This window comes from Diachasma alloeum, unplaced genomic scaffold (assembly GCF_001412515.2).
Source record: "Diachasma alloeum isolate Michigan unplaced genomic scaffold, Dall2.0 Dall_scaffold_00462, whole genome shotgun sequence".
Taxonomy (NCBI): domain Eukaryota; kingdom Metazoa; phylum Arthropoda; class Insecta; order Hymenoptera; family Braconidae; genus Diachasma; species Diachasma alloeum.
Window position 1 is genome coordinate 334,862 of NW_021680595.1, and position 19,695 is coordinate 354,556.

A 19,695-nucleotide genomic window follows, 5' to 3' on the forward strand; every position below is an offset into this window, starting at 1 on the left:
CCCCCCCCCAACAACAACTCACTATTCCACCTTACCCTTTTCAACAGGTAGTGGGGATGAAGGCCACAAGACTCTGAGAATGCAGTATTTAAAGAGAAGCAACCGTGCTTCAGTCAGTCTTCCTTTTGTCGTACAAGTTACAATAAGTGTTGAACTTCATGTTGTCATTTGCATCAGTGATTGCTCCGGGGGGTAACGAAATTTTAGCGGAGAAATCAGCTCATAGTGAGATGAATATAATCTTCAGTTTAAGTAATTAAAGTCTCGGTGGTCTCGGATGTGTTTTTCAATGATAGTAACATGTCGAAGTTATCAAACTATTTATTAGGTATGTTGTCATTATTCAGTGTTCATTTTTTGGATTCATTGGTTCCTTATTTGTGAATTTATTATAGTTGGTAGTAAAGATCTGCAGGGATCCTGGGAGAATTGTCGAATGATTTCTCGAGGGGAAATGAAGGAATTGTCGGTATTTTTCATTCCATATTCTTGAAGTGCGAAGAGGGACTTTTATTGATTTTCCCTACTATTAATAAGTGATCGAAAAGTCAATAAAATTAATAACAAATGATCAATGAATAGATCAAAGTGACAGAATTTTTCACATTTCTACCTCAATATTTTTACAGAATATGTTGAAAATGTATTTATGTCATTAATGAACTGAAGCCTGAAACAGTTTATTCCGCAAAAAATTATGTGGGGAGAAATAGGGTTATTCTGATGATAAAACACAAATTTGGGTGTTTGCAAATTGTGAATTTTTTCGAATGAATTTTTTAATTTTGTTGGCACCGTGCTTCAGTCTTCCTTTTGTCGTACAAGTTACAACAAGTGTTAAACTTCATGTTGTCATTTGCATCAGTGATTGCTCCGGAGGTTAACGAAATTTTAGCAGGGAAATCAGTTCATAGTGAGATGAATGTAATCTTCAGTTTAGGGAATTAAAGTATTGGTGGTCTCGGAAGTGTGTTTCAATGATAGTAACATGTCGAAGGTATCAAACTATTCATTAAGTATGTTCTCATTATTCAATGGTCATTTTTTGGATTCATTAGTTCCTTATTTGTTAATTTATCATAATTGGTGGTAAAGATCTGCAGGAATCCTGGGAGAATTATGGAATGATTTTTTGAGGGGAAATGACGGAATTCTCGGTATTTTTCGTTCAGTTTTCTTGAACAGCGAAGAGTGATTTTGATTTTCTTTATTGTTAAGAATTTTCTTTTATTGATGGAAAATTCAATAAAATTGGTAACAAATGATCAATGCATAGATCAAAGTGACAGAATTCTTCACAGTTCTACCTCAATATTTTTACAGAATCTATTGAAAATGTGTTTATGTCATTAATGACCTGAAGCCTAAAAAAGTTTTTTTCTATTTGATGAATAGGGTTAACTGATGGATAGATCATAATAATTCTTTGTAATTCACTCACTTATATTCTTTGCGAGTGAATTGTACTATATGGGAGTGGGGAGAAATGGAGTTGGTCTGATAATAAAACACAAATTTGGGTGATTGCAAATTGTGAATTTTTTCATATTAATTTTTTCGTTTTGTTGGCAAAGACTTTTCAATAAAAATTATAATAATGTGAACGATTAAAAAATTAGACTCGGATTTCCGGTACAGTTCTTTTAATTTTTTATCTAGTGACAACTCCACACGGAGAGAAAAATACACCATAATTCCGTGAGAGTCCCTCCAAAAATTAGTGTGCTACTCACTAATGCTGGGACATAACAGGGGGTCACCAGAAAATTCGTATGTGGCACCCTAAGTTTTACGGGCATCGCGCGAAGTAGTGGCGCAAGTCCCTCTAAAAATTGGGGTGCCACATTCGAATTTTTCGATGACCCCCTGTTATGTCCCAGCATTGATGAGTAGCACACTAATTTTTGAAACATTTTTTTCTCAGTGCACTGCAATGTCAAGGCATTTCGTAATTAAAAATTCACTATTTGAAGGAAAAACTATGGAAAATGTAAAGTTTAGTTCACTTATTTCATAAACACCAATAGAAATTCAGAAAAATCAAGTACATAGGACAAAAAAGTCGATGCTGGGGATTTTCGTCTCGATTTTTTCTGAAAAGATGGCGATTAGACAACAATTTTGAAAAAAAAGGGCAATTGACAAATATGGATAATCGAGGGAGTTATAATTTTTTGAAAATTGCTAGTCTGTCCGAAATTTTTTTTTTTCCAAATTGGCCCCTATATCTATAATATGTCAAGAATTTTGGCGCCAATTAAAGTTTGTCTTTCGTCGTAGTTCTACGGTTATTAAGACAAACTATAAATGGCGCCAAAATCCCTTTCATTTTATTGACAATTTTTGGTAAGAATTTCAGATAAAAAAAAAATTAGCGGTGTTAGTAATTAATGATTGAAAAAAAACGTTTCCTCGTATACATCGTCAAACTAAACATAATGCTATATATGACATCTCATTTCTAAGGGTTTGTCATGCTCTTTGATTGTGCCGAAGGGCAATTTGATAGCTTGAAACCCCGCAGAAACATTGGGGTCAAGTTGGAAAAAAAATTTTTTTTTTTACAAAAAATCGCATTTTCGAAAAATCATAGCTCCCTCAATTGTCGTTTTTTCAAAAATTTTGTCTAATCGCCGTTTTTCCAGAAAAAAATCGAGACAAAAATCCCCAGTATGTATCGAGTTTTCTGGCCTGCTGATTTGGCGTGAATCTGTCCATATTCTTGAATTTTCAATTAGTTGAAAAGTCACCATCAGCTTGATACTGAATTAGTATATTGTCTTACTAGTGCGTAAAGATCCACTTTTTTTCACGCACGTGTAAAACATCCTATTTTTTGTGATACCTGCCGATTTCACTGTTCGCAACGGTAGTGGGGGTAAAGTGGTTATTTTTGTGCACGAGTGCGTAAGATTCACTTTGCGCAGGCTCGTGAACTGTACGCACACTAAACCGTTTCGAAAAGTGCACTTTTCAGACAGGTATCACAAAAATTCTTGTTTTGGTTGAAAATGTAAGTAAGTTGGAGAATCCGCGTCTTCCTGCTACTCAAAAATTTCAAATCCATAGAAATTCCAGTGGACCTTAAAATTTCAGGATTAATCTCGTCTAAACTAAGTATAACATCCCTCTTCTGAAAAGTATTTATAAACTCCCCTATAGTTCTCCAATTGTTATTCTTTCAGAATCAATGAAAAGTATTCTGTCTTCAATAGCCCTTAAATATTATAAAATACTCCAGCATTGAGGTGGTGAAACGACTCATTAATTCTCACATTCTCTTGAATATACAATTCCGTACAGGCCAGTCAAATAAGGACTTTTTTCGCCAGAAATCAAGGATGATAGAAGAAGAAGGATAAAAACCATGAAATATTATGCGGAAGAATGATATGAAACACATACTAAGTTTTTGGGATTGTAGCAAACGGGGAAATTGTTTAAAAAAATTCAAAACTGCAAAATTAAGCGTCCCCGCGATTATTTTTGTTTTACGCCGACGAAACCGTGATAGATAGGATAAAAAAGCATAGGACTCAATTTGTAGAGCATGAAATTTCCTACAAAAAAGTTAGTTGCGGCATTTTCGTAATTTCAACCGTCAAGCCGCCAACCGCGCTCAAAGTTGAACTACGAAAAAGCTGCTTCGCCGCCAACACCGAAAAGTCCAATTTAGTTGCAAAATGCAAATAATTTATGAAAACGTTGATTAAAAAATCTGAAAAAAATCAGGATGCATCTTGACCCTTTAAAGAATGTGAAAGGGCACGCCCGACGACAACATTTCCCTAAATATAAAATAATTCATAGCTCACTAAGTATTGAAAATATAAAAAAATACCAAGATATCAAATTTTTTTTTTTTAATCAAAGAATTTTTACATATTGAAAAAATGACAAAAATCGAAAATTTTTCCTTTTATTATTAAAAATCTACGTTCACTAATGCCAAGAAAAATATGAAAAAATTCAAGATTGATCCCAATGATTCAAGTTTGGGATAAAGCTACCGAGCTTGATCAAAAAATTTTCCAGTCAGATTATATATTGAAAAAACGGCATTTTTTAGTTTATCAACAAATAATAAATTAAATATGAAAGTTGAGTGAAAAGGTCAAAAGAGTGAAAATGGAGAGGAGAGAACGAGAAAAAATCACCTTTTGTTCTTATTCCAATAAGATAACTGGATCAAAAGTTATGTTATGGCAAATTTTGATTGAAAAATGAAAAAAAAAGAGAAAAACGGGGACTCCTGAAAAATCGAAAAATGTTTTAAGAAAAATTTCCTCTCCTGGAGACATTCTGTGAAGAGTCAAGATGTATCCTAATTTTTTTCAGATTTTTTAATCAACTTTTTCATAAATTATTTGCAGTTTGCAAATAAAATGGACTTTTCGGCGTTGGCGGTGAATCAGCTTTTTCGTAGTTCAACTTTGAACGCGCTTGGCGACTTGACGGTTGAAATTACGAAAATGCCGCCAGTGACTTTTTTGTAGAAAATTTTATGCTCTACAAATTAAGTCTTATGTATTTTTATCCTATCTATCACGGTTTCGTCGGCGTAAAGCAAAAAAGGTCGCATGGACGCTTAATTTTGCAGTTTTGAATTTTTTTAAACAATTACCCGGTTTGCTACAATCCCAAAAACTTAGTGTGTTTCACATCATTCTTCCGCATGATATCGAATGGGTTTTATCCTTGTCCTATCATCCTTGATTTCCAAACCGTAATTTTGCTGGCCTAGTAGCAAAGCGTTAGGACGGTTCAGTCGATTTTGACTGCTGGTCAGTTTTCAACGAATATCTCGGCATCTAAAGGAGATGGCAAAATTTTTATTACAATCTTGTTAGATATTGAAGCTAGAATTTTAGACGGGTTGGGGAGAAGTGACGTGGAAAGGGGTGAAAATGAAGAACACGTGAATTATGAAACCACAGCGTTGATGTACTTTTATTTGTGGCATAAACCACGCGTCTAGAGGGTTTTAAAGGGTACACTGTTGAATGTCTCGACTTTAATTTGATAATTGTCTTTGCACTGCACTAGATAATGTTCTCGATATTAAACTTGATAATCAACTCACGGTGATTGACTTGACTCGATATAAAATAAAGCAAATGAAATAATAGAGACGTTACAATGAACGTTAGACTCAAATATATCGCGTTGATGTACTCGGTTGAGCGGTTACTACGATACTGTACTGTGGTTAGAGTGACCCTCTCGGTGTCTAGAACGATACTAGATACTACTGACTTTTTCAGTGATTTTCTTCATAGCTGACCGTGACCCCGAAGGGTCCCGAAGTTTCTCGAGATTTTCGTTGAGCCCGGTGACCGTTTGACTAGTGTGGATAGCTGAGTTTCAATAACAAATCTTTTTTATGGAGCGCGTTAAGAGCTGCAAAAACGATGATTACGAAAATTTTGCTATCTCCGTTAGATTCGGAGATATTCCTAAAACTCAGCTGAAAGCTAAGTAGATTTGAACCGCTTTATGCGTCGCTACTGAATTGTTCATACGCAAGAAAAAAGAGTGACCTTTTTAATTAAGAAATTGTCATAGTTGCATATAAAAAACTTGCTTCATCATTTCATCTGAAAACCCCCAACAAAAATAATTAATTTCATCCAATCGCTGAACCAATAAAAAATACATTTCCTTTTTCTGATTTCAGGTTTACACTGAGAGATACCACATCAACTGCCAGTTGAGATGTGGAAACGTGTGCGTTTCCTCGTCCTGGCGGCAGTTGTGATCGCTAGGATTCACTTGATCAACAGCCAAAATCCTCGGCTCGGTGGTGGTGTAAATATATTCAGTCGTTACGGTTACCTGAGCATAAGTATGCGAGTTGTACCGCGAAATGACACAGAACCGTGGATCTTTCGTGAGCCAACAGTGGACGTCTTCCAGAATCCATTGCCAGCACCACCAAGACTGCGTGCGAAAAGTGCAGCGGTGTTCGAAGGAGACTTTCACATGGAGTTTTGTGACAATGTGAGACAACTCCTGCAGGCTTACTTTCGTGATTTCTCCTTTGAGTTATTGGAGAGACCCTGGAGGGCATTTACGGCGAGTTGGTCAAAGCCTGCGATGGCCAGAAATTTGGGCATCAACTCGTCATTCATCTCTCCGGACTATTGTTATGTACTAGTGAGGGTAGCCAGGTTCAGGGATGACCAGAAACTCGCGGGAGTACCTGATAATCTCGTTCTTGATGAGACTGTCGCTAGGGAAATGAATAATATTACTATTGGGGACACTGTCAGTGTTATCACGTTTATTAGGAACTTTGGCTCACATTATATATCGTCTTTTGTCACTGGAAATTCACTCTATCAGGTGGGTAATTTTTTTAAAGAGAAGTAAAGAGAAGATCAATTCGGAAATTTTACACAGTTTCTTCCTTGAATATCTTTCTATATTATAAAAATCCAAATCGACTTCTAGTGATGAAAATTTGATACTCGAAATTAAGACTCCAAAATTAAGGGTCACGAGGGTCAAAATAAGGGTCATGATGGTGAGAATAAGGGTCCAAATAAGGATAACAAAGGTCTAAATAAGGTTTCAAAATAAATTTTTCCAACAACAGATGATGCAATTAGTCTCATGATCAAACTCGGTCGAGATAGTATTTGGAAGAATATTTAAAATCATAATTGAATTCATTGAAACAATTATTTTTTCAGTTATCGCCGAAAAACCATCGGTCACATACACACATATATACATACATACATCCAGGTACGGTCTAAAAATAACATATTGGAATTCCGAGGCAAAAATTAGTTGCACTGACGCAAAAAATTATAAATTTGGGATTTGACGAATAAAATGCTTGCATACGCTGCCAAAAATATTGAAAACATTTTTGGGGCGCTCCCCATACTCTATGTGACAATCGCAAAATTAATTTAAATATAATTATACTAGATTGACATCAAAACCGCCATAAATTAGAACTTTTTTGGGAAAACTTTTCACTTATTTTCTTAAAATAAGTGAAAATTTCACTTATATCCAGGATTGTCCACTCGCTAGATTTTACTACAACGAGGTTTTGAAATTGAGAAGTTCTTGTTGGACACTAAAACCTTTTTTCTGAGAAACAAAGCTTAAAGTTACCAGGCAGAATCCCTCAATTTCAGAACCTCGTAGGTGAGAAAATTGAATTGATTATTCAGATCATTAGAATTATTCAAATCATTTCCAAAATCAATCATTCCAATTGAATCGATCAAAACCCCACAATGTCAGTCTATTTCTTGAAAATCAAGAAAAAATATCTAGAATAAAAATAACAATATATTCTTCTAAATTTCAGGTATTCGTATACACTCCTCAAGTATACCGAAGAATAAAAGAACGGCTGAAGACGCATGGTGTAGCTGACCTATCGAGTCGCGAGCTGCGTAATTACTTTTCACCTTGGTACGCTAAACACATGGGTGCCATACAATCAGCGAGTGGCAATAAATCAGTGGAGGCATGGGCGATTGATAGTCTTCGAGTGCAGTATTACATATTCACATATGCGAGCCTCTTGCAGCTCCATGGTGATGCCAGTTTACTCGGTGAACTCGACGGATTGCTCAATAATGAGGCAGTGCTTCAACTCAAATTGCGCACCTTAGCGCCACACTTCAAGGATTCCAAGAGGCGCGATTGGTTCCTCGAGGTCATCGATAATTACTTCAAACTGTGGGAGGTCAACATGTGATGTGATAGACTTTATCACTGCGATACGAAGGATTTTATCCTCGTTGTGAGTTTCACTGTCAATCAAACGCATTGCAGAACTTTTGATGACTATGATGTGACTCTTTCGAGGTTTCTTCATTATTTGAGAAACTTCAGTGATTCTGTGAACTCGAGGACTATTACTCTGTGGTGATCTCGCTGTCAGACTGAATGCAATTACTGAACTCAAGCTCATTTCTCTTTTTTATGAGACAAACAAACACCAAGTGCTCTCCCCCTCATTTCTATTATCTACCAACGAAAATGTAATCTGTTATTGTTATAAATAAGTATTTATTATATAATCGTTAATAGGAAAACATTTTATACAAACGTTTTATTTGTTTTAGTATTATTCATATCACAAGCGTTACTTATTCTTTTGAATTGTTCGTGAGTGAAACGGTAAAATGTCAGCAAAATTCAATGAATTTCTTCACTGAGAGAAAAACTAACAAGTTCTCAAACAAGTCTTGTTAAGGCCAATAAAATCGTTAGTAGAAAACTACAAAAAATAAATAAATGTTTGGTTCCAATTTGAAAGTCTTAAACATGAATAATTGCTCTGCTTTCAACAACCAAATATTTGGCTCAAGAGGTGGATCATTCATATAAGACGGTGTCTTTTTAGGATAAAAATATCATTTATAGAGGGAAGTTTATCAAGAAATTATATCATTAATATTCTTTCATTTAAGAATTCATTTTCTGTCTGATTATTGAATAGCGGAAACGACAAACTACTATCCCTCATTTCATACAAAACGAGTATTAGCCGGGAGCAAAATACAATAATAATACAGAAATAATAAAACAGGAATACAATTTTTTTGAAAAGACTAAATTTATTTTTGCAATCAAAATTTTTAATCTCGACGCACACTTCGCATGTTCGGCACAAAAAATTATTTTTTGATCATTTTTAACAAACGATTTATTTGACACAAGTGAGACTCGTTTGAGAACTATACCGTTTCCTCTCGGTGCTGGTTGTGCATATTGGGTTTGAAGGGTTTCAGGGAGTAATATCATCAACTGCTATAATTGGACAGCGAAGTGCTAGAATAAGGAGAGTTAAGTTCACTTCAATTTGAGATTCGGAAATATTGATATAAAACTCCTTATGAAAAATGCAAGATGATTTCGCATTGCTATAGGTTTTTGGAAATATCCTAATTCCACGGCAACAGCAAAATTTGTATCCCGAAGATTTCTTCATTTTGCAACGATTTGAAGTTTTTATTTCAATTCTTCTATTTCGGTTTAATTTAAGCATATGAAGTGAAAATTGATCAATTTGGTTGACCAATTTGATTCATCTCATTTCACCACTTCGCTACTGTATTGAATTATTTTCCAATCTCCTTTAGATAAAATTCATTTTTTCGAGAAATTAAGGATTTCAACGCACGAAAAAGTTTAATTTAAAAAACTAACACATTCGCTAGAAAATTCTTTTCGATTTCTATTGGGAATGCTATTAGTTTTTTGTTGATTCTATTGAAAAATTCCGCAGTCACGTATGAAAAAATGGTATAGAAAGTTTCTATACGATTTGCGTATAGAATTTCTATAGGTTTTTCGTATATGATATTCGGATATTTCTATACAAAAATTCCCTATACGGATTATTTCTATACGAATTCGTGTAGAAATTCGTATAGAAATGAACCGTATAGGAAATTTTCGTATAGAAATATCCGAATATCATATACGAAAAACCTATAGAAATGCTATACACAGTCCGTATAGAAAGATTCTATACGATTTTTTCCTACGTGGTTATTCTGCCAATTGAAAAAAATCTTCAATTGAAACTAATTTATAGAAAGAATGAATGGAAATTGGTCATTCTGTATTCTATTTATATATTTTCTATTGAAAATGATCGATATAATTTTTCTCGTTTTTTCTCCCTTCATTATTCTTATCCTTTCACCAAAACAATTAAATGAAGAAATTTAGGCGAAGGAATATAACAATTGAATAAGATGTATGGAAGGAACAAATTCTATTGACTTTTCCAAAAAATATTTTCTATTGAACAATAAAAATTCAGTAGAATTCCTTTGTCAATGTGTTATGTTTTTCTATGAGATTTTTTCGTACGTGTCTACCCTACAATTAACCACAGAGCCTAAATAATTAACCAACCAATGTCTGTCGTTAGAGTAATCCTCCTTCGCTTCTTCACTTTTCGAAGTTTCAACAGACGAATTATCGAGCTTATGCAATTCTCCCCGATGCAAATGGAGTAGGTTAAAATTGTTGATACACATTTGACTTACGAGTTCAGTCGGGTCTCTTGTAGCTCGAAAGTTTAGCGCCTGCTTGCTGATCTCTACCTAACTTTCTACCATTTACGACCAGTAGGATGGGTGTTTCAACGCGTATGGACTTGAAATCAAATTCCTGGGTGAAAAAAATTGAGGAAAATGATAAAGTTGCTTGGTTCATGGCAAACAAGGAGAGCAATAAAATTTGGTGATGGAGGTATACGAACATTTCCAGAGAAGGAGAATTGTTGATGAGTCAGGAATGGCTCTGGGATTGCAACGGAGTCCCCGACAGTCACACCACGACCCTCAGCAAAATTATAAACAGTTACTGCTACACAAGTTTTATCTTCATCGACCATACAAAAAGAACTGCAACAGTGAATACGACTTTTATTAGGGATTACTTCAGTAATGAAATTGATAATAGAGGACAGAAGATGATTCGAAAAATGATATAAATTATTTTATCAATACTTTAAAAATGAGTAACTATCGCCGGAGTGATGACAAGACCATTCTCACTGAGAATTTTATCTACTTATTTATTTATTTAATCTTTCAATTTATGCTCTGGGGTAAATACAGCACACTCTAAGGGCTACATGGAGAGAAAAACAGCAGACTTCTTAATAAAATTTTACTTGTGCCAAAATAGATATTCTATTGTCAAAAAAATGTTATTCTCTCATTCTTTTACTACTTTTTCGCTATGTGATATTCCCATTAGGGATGTGAAATGGCCGTCATTTGTCCATTCGGTCAGGTCAGGCAAAATTGACCGTTTTCTGACCATTTTCTGACACCGAGATAATTCCTCATGCAAAATAACCGTCATGAACAACCAGCGTCAAAAATTTGAGAAAATGACCAAAATTCCTCTATATAGATGCAAATTGACGGTCATTTTCTTTGTGGTAATTTTTTCGGTCAGATTTTTGGTTATTTTATTTCATTAGTTAGGAATGGAAGCGCATTTCATAATTTAAAGTTAATGTTTATTGGAACGAATTACAAAACAATTATAAATTCGATACTCGGGATCATTCATGATAAACTCATGAACTTAATGAACGTCAACAAAATTAATTAAATATATATCTCTGTATATATTATATTTTTGGTCAAAAACTTCATACTAAATTAGGAGGATGGTGGATGAGGCTCATCTTCAGTCCTTCTCTCCTTAATTCTCATAATTGCCACCGGTTCCCTCATCTAGCTCGCTCAGCTCTTCACCTGAATTGCTTGCTGAACGAATTTAGTTATCTAGTGTCGCATAGACCCCTAGTGGCGACGTAGGGTCCCTATAATCGCCAGCAACCTTGCCGACACCGAGTAACCGAATAAAAATTTCTGTGTGTCATCTATATAGATGAGAATTGACCGTCAGAATTAAATTGGTCATTTTTCGAATTCCTGACGGAATCGTCAGATTTATGGACAAGGTAATTACCCGTCATAGCCGCGGTAATTGACCGTCATTTGACCGGTCATTTTTGTCACTCACATCCCTAGTTCCCATACGTATTTTGCTCGCTTTACATGAAACGAGGTAAAATGCTCGGTTTACATGAAACGAGGGATAGTAGTTTGTCCTTTCGGCTATTCCATAATTAGACAAAAAATGAATTCTTAAATGAAATAATAATAATGATATGACAGCAATCTTGTAATTAAGGAACAAAGTATTTCTTGATAAACTTTCCTCTATAAAAGATATTTTTATCTGAAAAGGCACCGTCTTGTATGAATGATCCGCCTTTTGAGCCAAATATTTGGTTGTTGTTGAAAGCTGAGCAATTATTCATATTTGCGACTTTCAAATTTGAACCGAACAATATTTTTTTGGTAATTTTCAACAAACGATTTTGTTGGTCCAAACAAGATTCGTTTGACAACTTGTTCGTTTTTCTCTTAGATGCATAGAAAGAAACAATGATGAAAGAAGCATAGAAATTTGAAACAATTTTTCAAAATGCATTACAGCGCACTAAAATGCGGGAGGGATGAAATTAAGCAAAGATTGTACATTTCGTATTCTAAATTCATAACAGATGATGTTCGTGTGCAGTATCAACTATATTAAGAGATTCTATGTGGCGTCTACAGAAGGACAGACATTTTTCTCTAAGTCAATTAAAATGTACAATGTCATCTCCTATATGTTGACACAGTCATAATTAACACAGCAAAAATGATATTTGATTGATTTTCATCACTGTCGTTGATTTTTTTCCTAAATTCCGCAAATTTATATAGTACAATAAAAATATCCTTTTAATTTCGGCTACAGCTACTCAGGTCCAAAAGTATTATGGAATAATTTTTTTATTTAATCATTTAAATTTTTGTTCTATCTCTGAAGAATACGCTTTGTAGTCTACAATTGTTTATAAACTCACTGGTTTTAGAAATATTCTCTAAATAATTCTTTGCGCACTCGTCAGAACGTCATTTTTTCTGAAGAATTCTTCTGTTTGGTTTTGGAAATGGTGAAATTTCTTTGAAGTACTCACAATGGAACAGCATCTGAATCTTGTATCCAGCAGACAACTTTCCCAAAAACAACTCTTTCAATATTAATACCAGGGTTCAAGTCTTTCGAAGGGATCAATTCCAGTTTTATCGATTTGTTTCCAGAGGTGTATGAACCTTCTTTATATGGACCCAAGTGTTTCTTATCTAGGGCCTGAGAATAAAGGCAGTTATTAATAAGTAGAAGTAGAAAAATACGAAAGGAATTCTTCAATTCCACAGGAAAAAAGTAATGTAGTCCTGCGTGATGTAGAACGAAACGCCGGTTGGAGCATATTTAAATTTTGAGAACGAACAAAAATCTAGATCACGTTAGAAAGACAATACATCAAGACTTTGAAGGAGTTTACCAAGCGGTAATTTTTGTGTGGACTGAAATTTTCGAAAGGAAATGTTCCTTGAGAAGGTTTGGTACACTCACTCGTTCCTGAGAATATTGGCAAACTAATGTACAGATGTGTTTTCAAATTATGTATGGTCATTACATTACTACTGAGCCACCCCGGGAAAAAACCTTTTTCGTCTTTCAAGAAAAAAAATTCACAATACTATTTTCCGCGTGATCTTTGCTCAGGAATCTGATTTTGTTGGTCAAAATTGTCTCCGGCCACTCAAAGTTAGAGATTTATTTTAATCAAAATGTTAAATTTGTTTTAATCAAAATGTCAACTTAACAAAAATCCCTAATGTATTTTTTTAAAACAGTTTTTTGACTATGATCACAAATTTTTACTCTTTAATTATAAAAAATGCAGGAAATGATGATTCCATTGATGTCTCGAAAAAAAAATTATCTTACCCAAATATTATGTATAAACTTCATTTATTAATGCTAACTCTATGTTTACTGGTTCTCATATATGTATCCAGCGACCAGTCTCTATTATTATAATTTGCACGTTTCTATTACTATCATTTTATTATCTTCCTTGAAATTTGAAAATATGATAATTCATGATTAAAATTTTCTATTAACTATTGAGTAAATAATTATAAATTTCATAAAAGGATTTTTTAATTAAACATGTAATGGTCAAACTTCTGACACGATTACTGATTGATAGATTATTTGGAAATTCGAATATTCGATTGATGATTAATTTGGTGACTGAAAATTGTTGGGTAATATTATCAGTTAACAGAAGCTAAATTTAACTCATTTTGAAATTGATGATTGCTATGCTCTCTGCATGTATCTAGTTTTTTTTATTACTCTATAGTTAAGAGAGCTCAGTAATCCTGTTTCGGGTAAATCCGGTTTCCATTAATTTCCCAGTCATTTTTGGAAATTCGCTTATGCTAATTTTTTTTTATCGTTATTTTACATCGCTTCGGCCCGGTTAGGGTATACTGGGATGATGATCAAGACTTTAAATGGTTAGATCGCACCATTCTACCCGGCCGGAATTTGAACTCTGAATCTTTCGCATGTGAGGCAACGAACTTACCCACTGCGCCAAGCCACCGGGCACGCGCTTATGCTAATTGATTCATAAAAAAAAATTCAAGAATATAATCGACCGATTGAAAATAATAATTTTTTTTAGTTGACTAATAAACTTAAATAATGCATCTTTTCCCGCATTTTTCATAATTAAGAAACAAAAATTTGTAATCATATTGAAAAAACTATTTTTAAAAAATATGTTAGAGATTTTTTTTAAGTTGATTTATCAATTCAAAAAAAATTGAAACTCAAATTTTTAGCGGTTGGAGACAAATCTGACCTACAAAATCGGATTTCGGAGGGAAAAAAACGGACAATATTATTTTCAATTTGTTTTCCCGGGAAAAAAACAAAAGGGGTTTTTCCTGGGGTGAACCACGCCTTAATGATTATTTTATTGCGTTGGTTACACTTTACCTGAATCATTTGATGGAGTCTTTTAGGCTTCAATCTTCCTTTGGTATTGATTGAATTTTGTACGTCTTTAAGGTACTTGAGTAATTCATCGAATTTTGTCCGTGGCACTTCCCAGATAGGATCGAGCAACATTGCACGTTTGAATGCCTCCAATGCTAATTCATATTCTTCTTGATACTTCAATGCCTGTTGTATGGAACAAGATTAGAAACATGCACGAATGCTGCAGGGAATTCGTGAGAGGAGATAACACAAAATTTTATTTCAATCAATTTCAAATATCCATGGCTTCGAGTGAAAAACAAGTGGGTAATTGCATTTTTTTTATTAATGAGTATAGTTATTGTTGCTAACAAATTAGAAATTTGCTTCCGAATGGATTATCTTTGCTTTTAATTCTTATTTCACTATTCCCATCTTCTATTTTTTCATTTCATAGTACTATCATTAAAAATTCATCAAAATTTTACGTATTATTTTGTTCTGTCAGATAATTCTACATTCACACCCTCTCAAGACTCGAATTCCTTTTCAGTCCGGGTTTATTCAAGGTTTAAGGGGAAACTACTACGAGTTTTAAGAGTCACGGGCTCTCGGAATGAGATTTTTCATACATTGAAGATTGATTATATGTATATGTCTAAAAATGAATAATTAGTGCAAAAAATTGATTATTTATTGTTCTTTTCCCCCTCAGACACTTGAAATGTTAAAAATAGTGCAGGGCTGCCAATTACTGAGCTACAGAGGTTTTTTTTTTTCAAAATTTGTAAAAAGATGTGTACAATAACAATTACAAATTACTTTTTTGAAATTCAAATCCTACACAGCTAATTTTTTTTTTTAAATAAAATATTGCACTATTTATGTAGAATAGCCCAAAAAATGTTTCTAAAAGAATCGAGAACATATTTTGCAAAGTCTCAGGATAATTTTGTTATCTATTTTACATGAATGGCGCAAGTTTTTATATTAAACAAAACGAAATTAGCTGTGTAAGAGACGAAATTTGGAAAATTAATTTGTAATTGTCATTGTACATATTTTATAAAAAAAATTTGAAAATAAAACCTCCCTAGATCCAAAATTGGAAGCCCTGGACTATTTTCAACATTTGAAGCGTCTGCGGGGTAAATGAACAATAAACAATTTTTTGTTGCACTAATCATTCGCTTTTAGACACATATAATCAATCTTGAATGTATAAGAAATCTCATTCCAATAGCCCGCGACTTTTAAAAGTCATAGTAGTCTCCCCTTAATCAGGGTATAGCCGGAGTTTAATCAGGGTTCATTCGGGATTTCGCCACAATTTAACCCAGATTCTGCCAGAATTTAGTCAAGATCATGAATCAATTATCCTAACACAAATATTGGAGAATTAAATTTGAGCAATTACAAAGCTTCCATCCGGAAGCAATATCGAAAAACTGTTTAATAAATTTGTCAATCCCGTCCTCTCGAAGATATTTAAGAAGAATCTAAGAATTCATTTTGGTTTATTTCCTCTCACTATTACATTACCGAATTAATTTTAGCAAAAATGAATTTTACCGTAGCTTTATTGAAAAATAGATAGGGTTTACTCTTGGCTACGACATCTTTCTCCTAAAATGAACAAAATTATGTAAATTAGGATTTCATATGTCATATGAAGTAGTTGTGTAAGATAAATTCAAGAATAAATCCATAGATTACATTTGAAAGATTTCGTACAAGAATTGGTTTAGAGAATATGATCAAAGAATCTTTTTTGCAGTGAATTTTATCAGCTACAAGAAAAGCTCGCGAGTGAAAAAATTGAATAGAAAAACCTAGCGAAGGCGCTAGATAATTGTATTGGATTTCTATTGAACTTTCTATTAGTTTTTGGTCGATTCTATTGAAATGTTCGACAGAAAATATTCTATAGTAGAATAATAAAAAAGAATTCGATTTTTCTATACAACTTATTCTATTGAGATATTTTGTATAGAATTTTCTTGGCTCAAATTTTCCACGTTTTTTTGTTTGATTTTCTTGATGAGATGAAAAGAAAAATAGAATGAAAAAAACTTATAAAATTTGAGCCGAGAAAGTTCTATAAAAAATATCTGAAGAGAATAAGTTATATAGAAAAATCGAATTCTATTGACTTTTTTTATTGATATTTTAATAGAATCGGCCAAAAACTAATAATAGAATAGAAAGTTCAACAGAAATGCAATAGAATTTTCTAACGAATTCGCTAGGTTTTTCAATTAAATTTTTTCGTGCGAACTCAATAGTTGTCAAGATATCTGCAAAATGATTTGTGTGAATTTTTGAATTTCTTACTTACTACTTTCATCAATGAATGATTTCTCATCATTAATGCAGAAATGAGAAGGAACTTACTGCTTGGGCATAGGCCGACATACAGAGCCTCAGAGTGGCAGGATTTTGTGCAATAGTGAAAAAAGAAGACAAATACGCATTCCCTAGGATTGTCCAAGAGGCACCATCGCTCGTGTCCATCCCCACAGCTTCTTTTGCATACTCCACCCCCAGTTTGATATTCTCAATCCTCTGTTTCTGATTATCAGCAGGTTCTTGTCTCAACACCATTGATAAATTCCTCAAGGATGTTTTGTTTCTTCCCTGAATCCAAAACAAAATGGGAACAAAATTCATTAAAAGAGGGTTTCACAGACAATTTTTGAGTCGAAAACAGATGGCGGAATTTCCATAGGGGCCTTTGTGAGCTCTGGAAAGAAATTTACTCTTCAAAAAAATAATTATGTAAATTCCTTCATCTCTCTCACTGTTAGAAATTATTGGCCGAAATATCTGGTAAACTGCTGAAAAATATGTATCAAGTAACAGTTCCGTTGACATTTCAAAGAATTTCCTCATCGAAAATTCACAATTTGATGGAAAAATCAAATAAGAAAAAAATATTTAAAAAATTAAATCAGTAGAAAATATAAACTTCTGTTCAATTACTCGATGAGAATTATTAGAAGGCAGGAAAATTCACTTGAATGTATTCGTGAGTTACAATTGAAAAACCAATGTAATTTAGTACTGAATATGCATCTTTTAATGGAAAATCCAAGTGAATTGGGAAATTGTCTTCCTCCTGCTCAAAAATGGTGAATTCCATTGGATTTTCTGTGAATTTTGAAATTCCATAAGTTTTTTCCCCTTCAAACGAATTAAATGTCGCTCCCTTAAGAAAAAATACTACTAATCTGTTCATGAAATTTCATTTGTTTTCTAGAGTGCTTAAATTCGCAGATATTTTAAATCATCCCTAATGGTGGCAAATCCCAGCCCTTAGGGAGAACGCTTATGCAGACTTTTTATGTAGAAAACTTCGTGGGCTATAGTGAATAATCTTCTAATAATTCTCTGTCAATCTTTTCCCTCCAAAGATCTTCCCAAGATGATCAAATCTGTTGGACTAATTTCCTCCATTCATCTAATGAGATGATAGTTAATGATAAATAACAAGGGGATTAAGTAAATCGTCCAGAGATGGAACAAAGAGAATTAGGCAAATACTAACGATAAAGAGAATGATATTGTCAATAACTCAAATGTAAGAAAGTTTCACAATTTTCCATTGAATTGAAACGAATATTGATTCATTGATTCATTCAATAATTCATTGAAAATGAAATCATAGGGGAGAGTGTGGCAAAATGAAACAGCCGAAAAACGACTGTTTGACGCAATTCAAGCAAAATTTTTTATTTAAGTTTTTTTATCAATTTTTTTTTCATTTTGGGAGGGCTGATGGGAATAATAATTTTCCATTTTACTAAATGGAAAATTATTCAGTAGAATGGAAAATTATAAAGAAGTTTTGACGGGAAAAAATTGTCAATGGATTAATCAAAAAGAAAATGAAACAGCAAAATCCAAAGACCCAGGGGGAGACCCAGAAGGGGGAAAAGGAAAATGTGATGCTGAATTTCAATAAAATGATGAAAGAAAAGTATAATCGGCCTAATCTAAACAATTGAATTATAAGACCAATAAAGAATTATTATTCTCATCAGTACTCCCAATTATAAAAAAGTTGATAAACAAAAGTCGATACAAAATTTTTTTTTTGCTTGAATTGCGTTAAATAGTTGTTTGTCGGCTGTTTCATTTTGCCCCTCTCCCCTAAATAGTTAGTTACATGAGGCAATGCTCCCACGAAGCAATTCTTAGCCTGTTTAATGTCGTTATTTTTCCAGTAGCACTCTCCAAGCTCGTTCCAGGCATCAATCAACTTGGGTTCCAATTTCACAGCTTTACTAAGTAGCTCTTCAGCCTGGGGAACAAATCTATCCAGTACATTGAAGGCCTTTCCCTTCAGATAATAGTATTTCGCCCTGCAGCCATCGATTTCATAGCCCTTGAACTCGTCGAACTTCCCCAATGTCTCTTTCATCTCTCGTTCAATGTCATTCTTTTTGTTTATAGCGTTTTCAATCGAGTGATTTTCGAAATAGTGATTACGAAAACGGTACAATAACTCCACTCTCTCCTATAAAATTTGTCAATTAGTTCACGAAAAATTGTCGATGAGGCGAGGGGTGGAATTGAAAAGGGACGATATTTTTTTGAAAATAACTTACAGTGAGAGCAACAATGGGATCTTCCTTGACGTCGCTGGGACTCTTCGCCCCAGCGACGATCTTATCGTCGATAATAGCTGACATTCTCGTTGTGTGTCGGCAACAATCACCGAACTATGTTCGTTGAGGAGCTGGTTAGCCCTCTTGCATCCATGAACAAAACAATCCTCATAAACACTTGAGTGAATTCAACATAATGGATTATTAAGGGACTGAGGTATTGGTTAAAAATGGGGTTATGTCTACTGTCAGTAGATTCGCCGTTTCACCGATTGCCGACTTTACAATGAGCGACAGTGATTGAAGTTGAAGTTTACCAATCACGGAATTACGACAATTCAATATTTTCTGATTTAGTGCTCAACCGAATTGAATGTACAAAATTGATAGTGGAAATATATGAGGTATTCCATGTGAAAAGAGTCAACGGCTGACCCGCACTCTTTTGGCAATTGATCTCAATTTTTTCCACGATTGGGGGCTAGAAAATCTCTCAATTTAAAAAAAAAAATTTCGACAACCCATTTCGGAGATATGATTTTTTCTTTATTTTTTCACTTCTTTTTTTCAATAACTAGGGTTCTATTCAGCCAATTATTTATGACGGCTCAAAATTTTCCATTTTCTACCATATATAAGAAGATCTTGTGTAATTTTTTATTCAATCCCTCGGTGCTCA

The 19,695-nt window shown here is 33.7% G+C and overlaps 2 protein-coding genes across 5 annotated transcripts in view; one reads left to right on the top strand and one right to left on the bottom strand.

Annotated features, from left to right (window-relative positions):
• The window catches only part of LOC107042422 (torso-like protein), a 250,234-nt gene extending 241,939 nt beyond the window's left edge, over nt 1-8,295 (top strand). For 3 of the 4 annotated variants that reach the window (XM_015263465.2, XM_015263467.2, XM_015263466.2), the window contains 2 exons: nt 5,678-6,345; nt 7,331-8,295. In XM_015263465.2, coding sequence (XP_015118951.1) covers nt 5,716-6,345; nt 7,331-7,726 — 1,026 coding nt within the window. In that variant the 5' untranslated portion in view covers nt 5,678-5,715 and the 3' untranslated portion in view covers nt 7,727-8,295. Of the gene's footprint in view, nt 1-81; nt 329-5,677; nt 6,346-7,330 lie in introns of those variants that run through there. The other variant, XM_015263464.2, reaches the window with a different exon arrangement.
• Nucleotides 8,296-9,452: 1,157 nt separating this feature from the next.
• LOC107042421 (tetratricopeptide repeat protein 5) lies at nt 9,453-19,300 on the bottom strand (the record flags this gene model as incomplete). Its single annotated transcript, XM_029126427.1, is given in 8 exon segments — nt 9,453-10,158; nt 10,250-10,394; nt 12,542-12,714; nt 14,425-14,610; nt 15,979-16,032; nt 16,801-17,043; nt 18,575-18,925; nt 19,017-19,300. Coding segments are annotated over 8 exon segments (1,356 nt in total). The 5' UTR covers nt 19,101-19,300.
• Between the last annotated feature and the right edge of the window lie 395 nt (nt 19,301-19,695).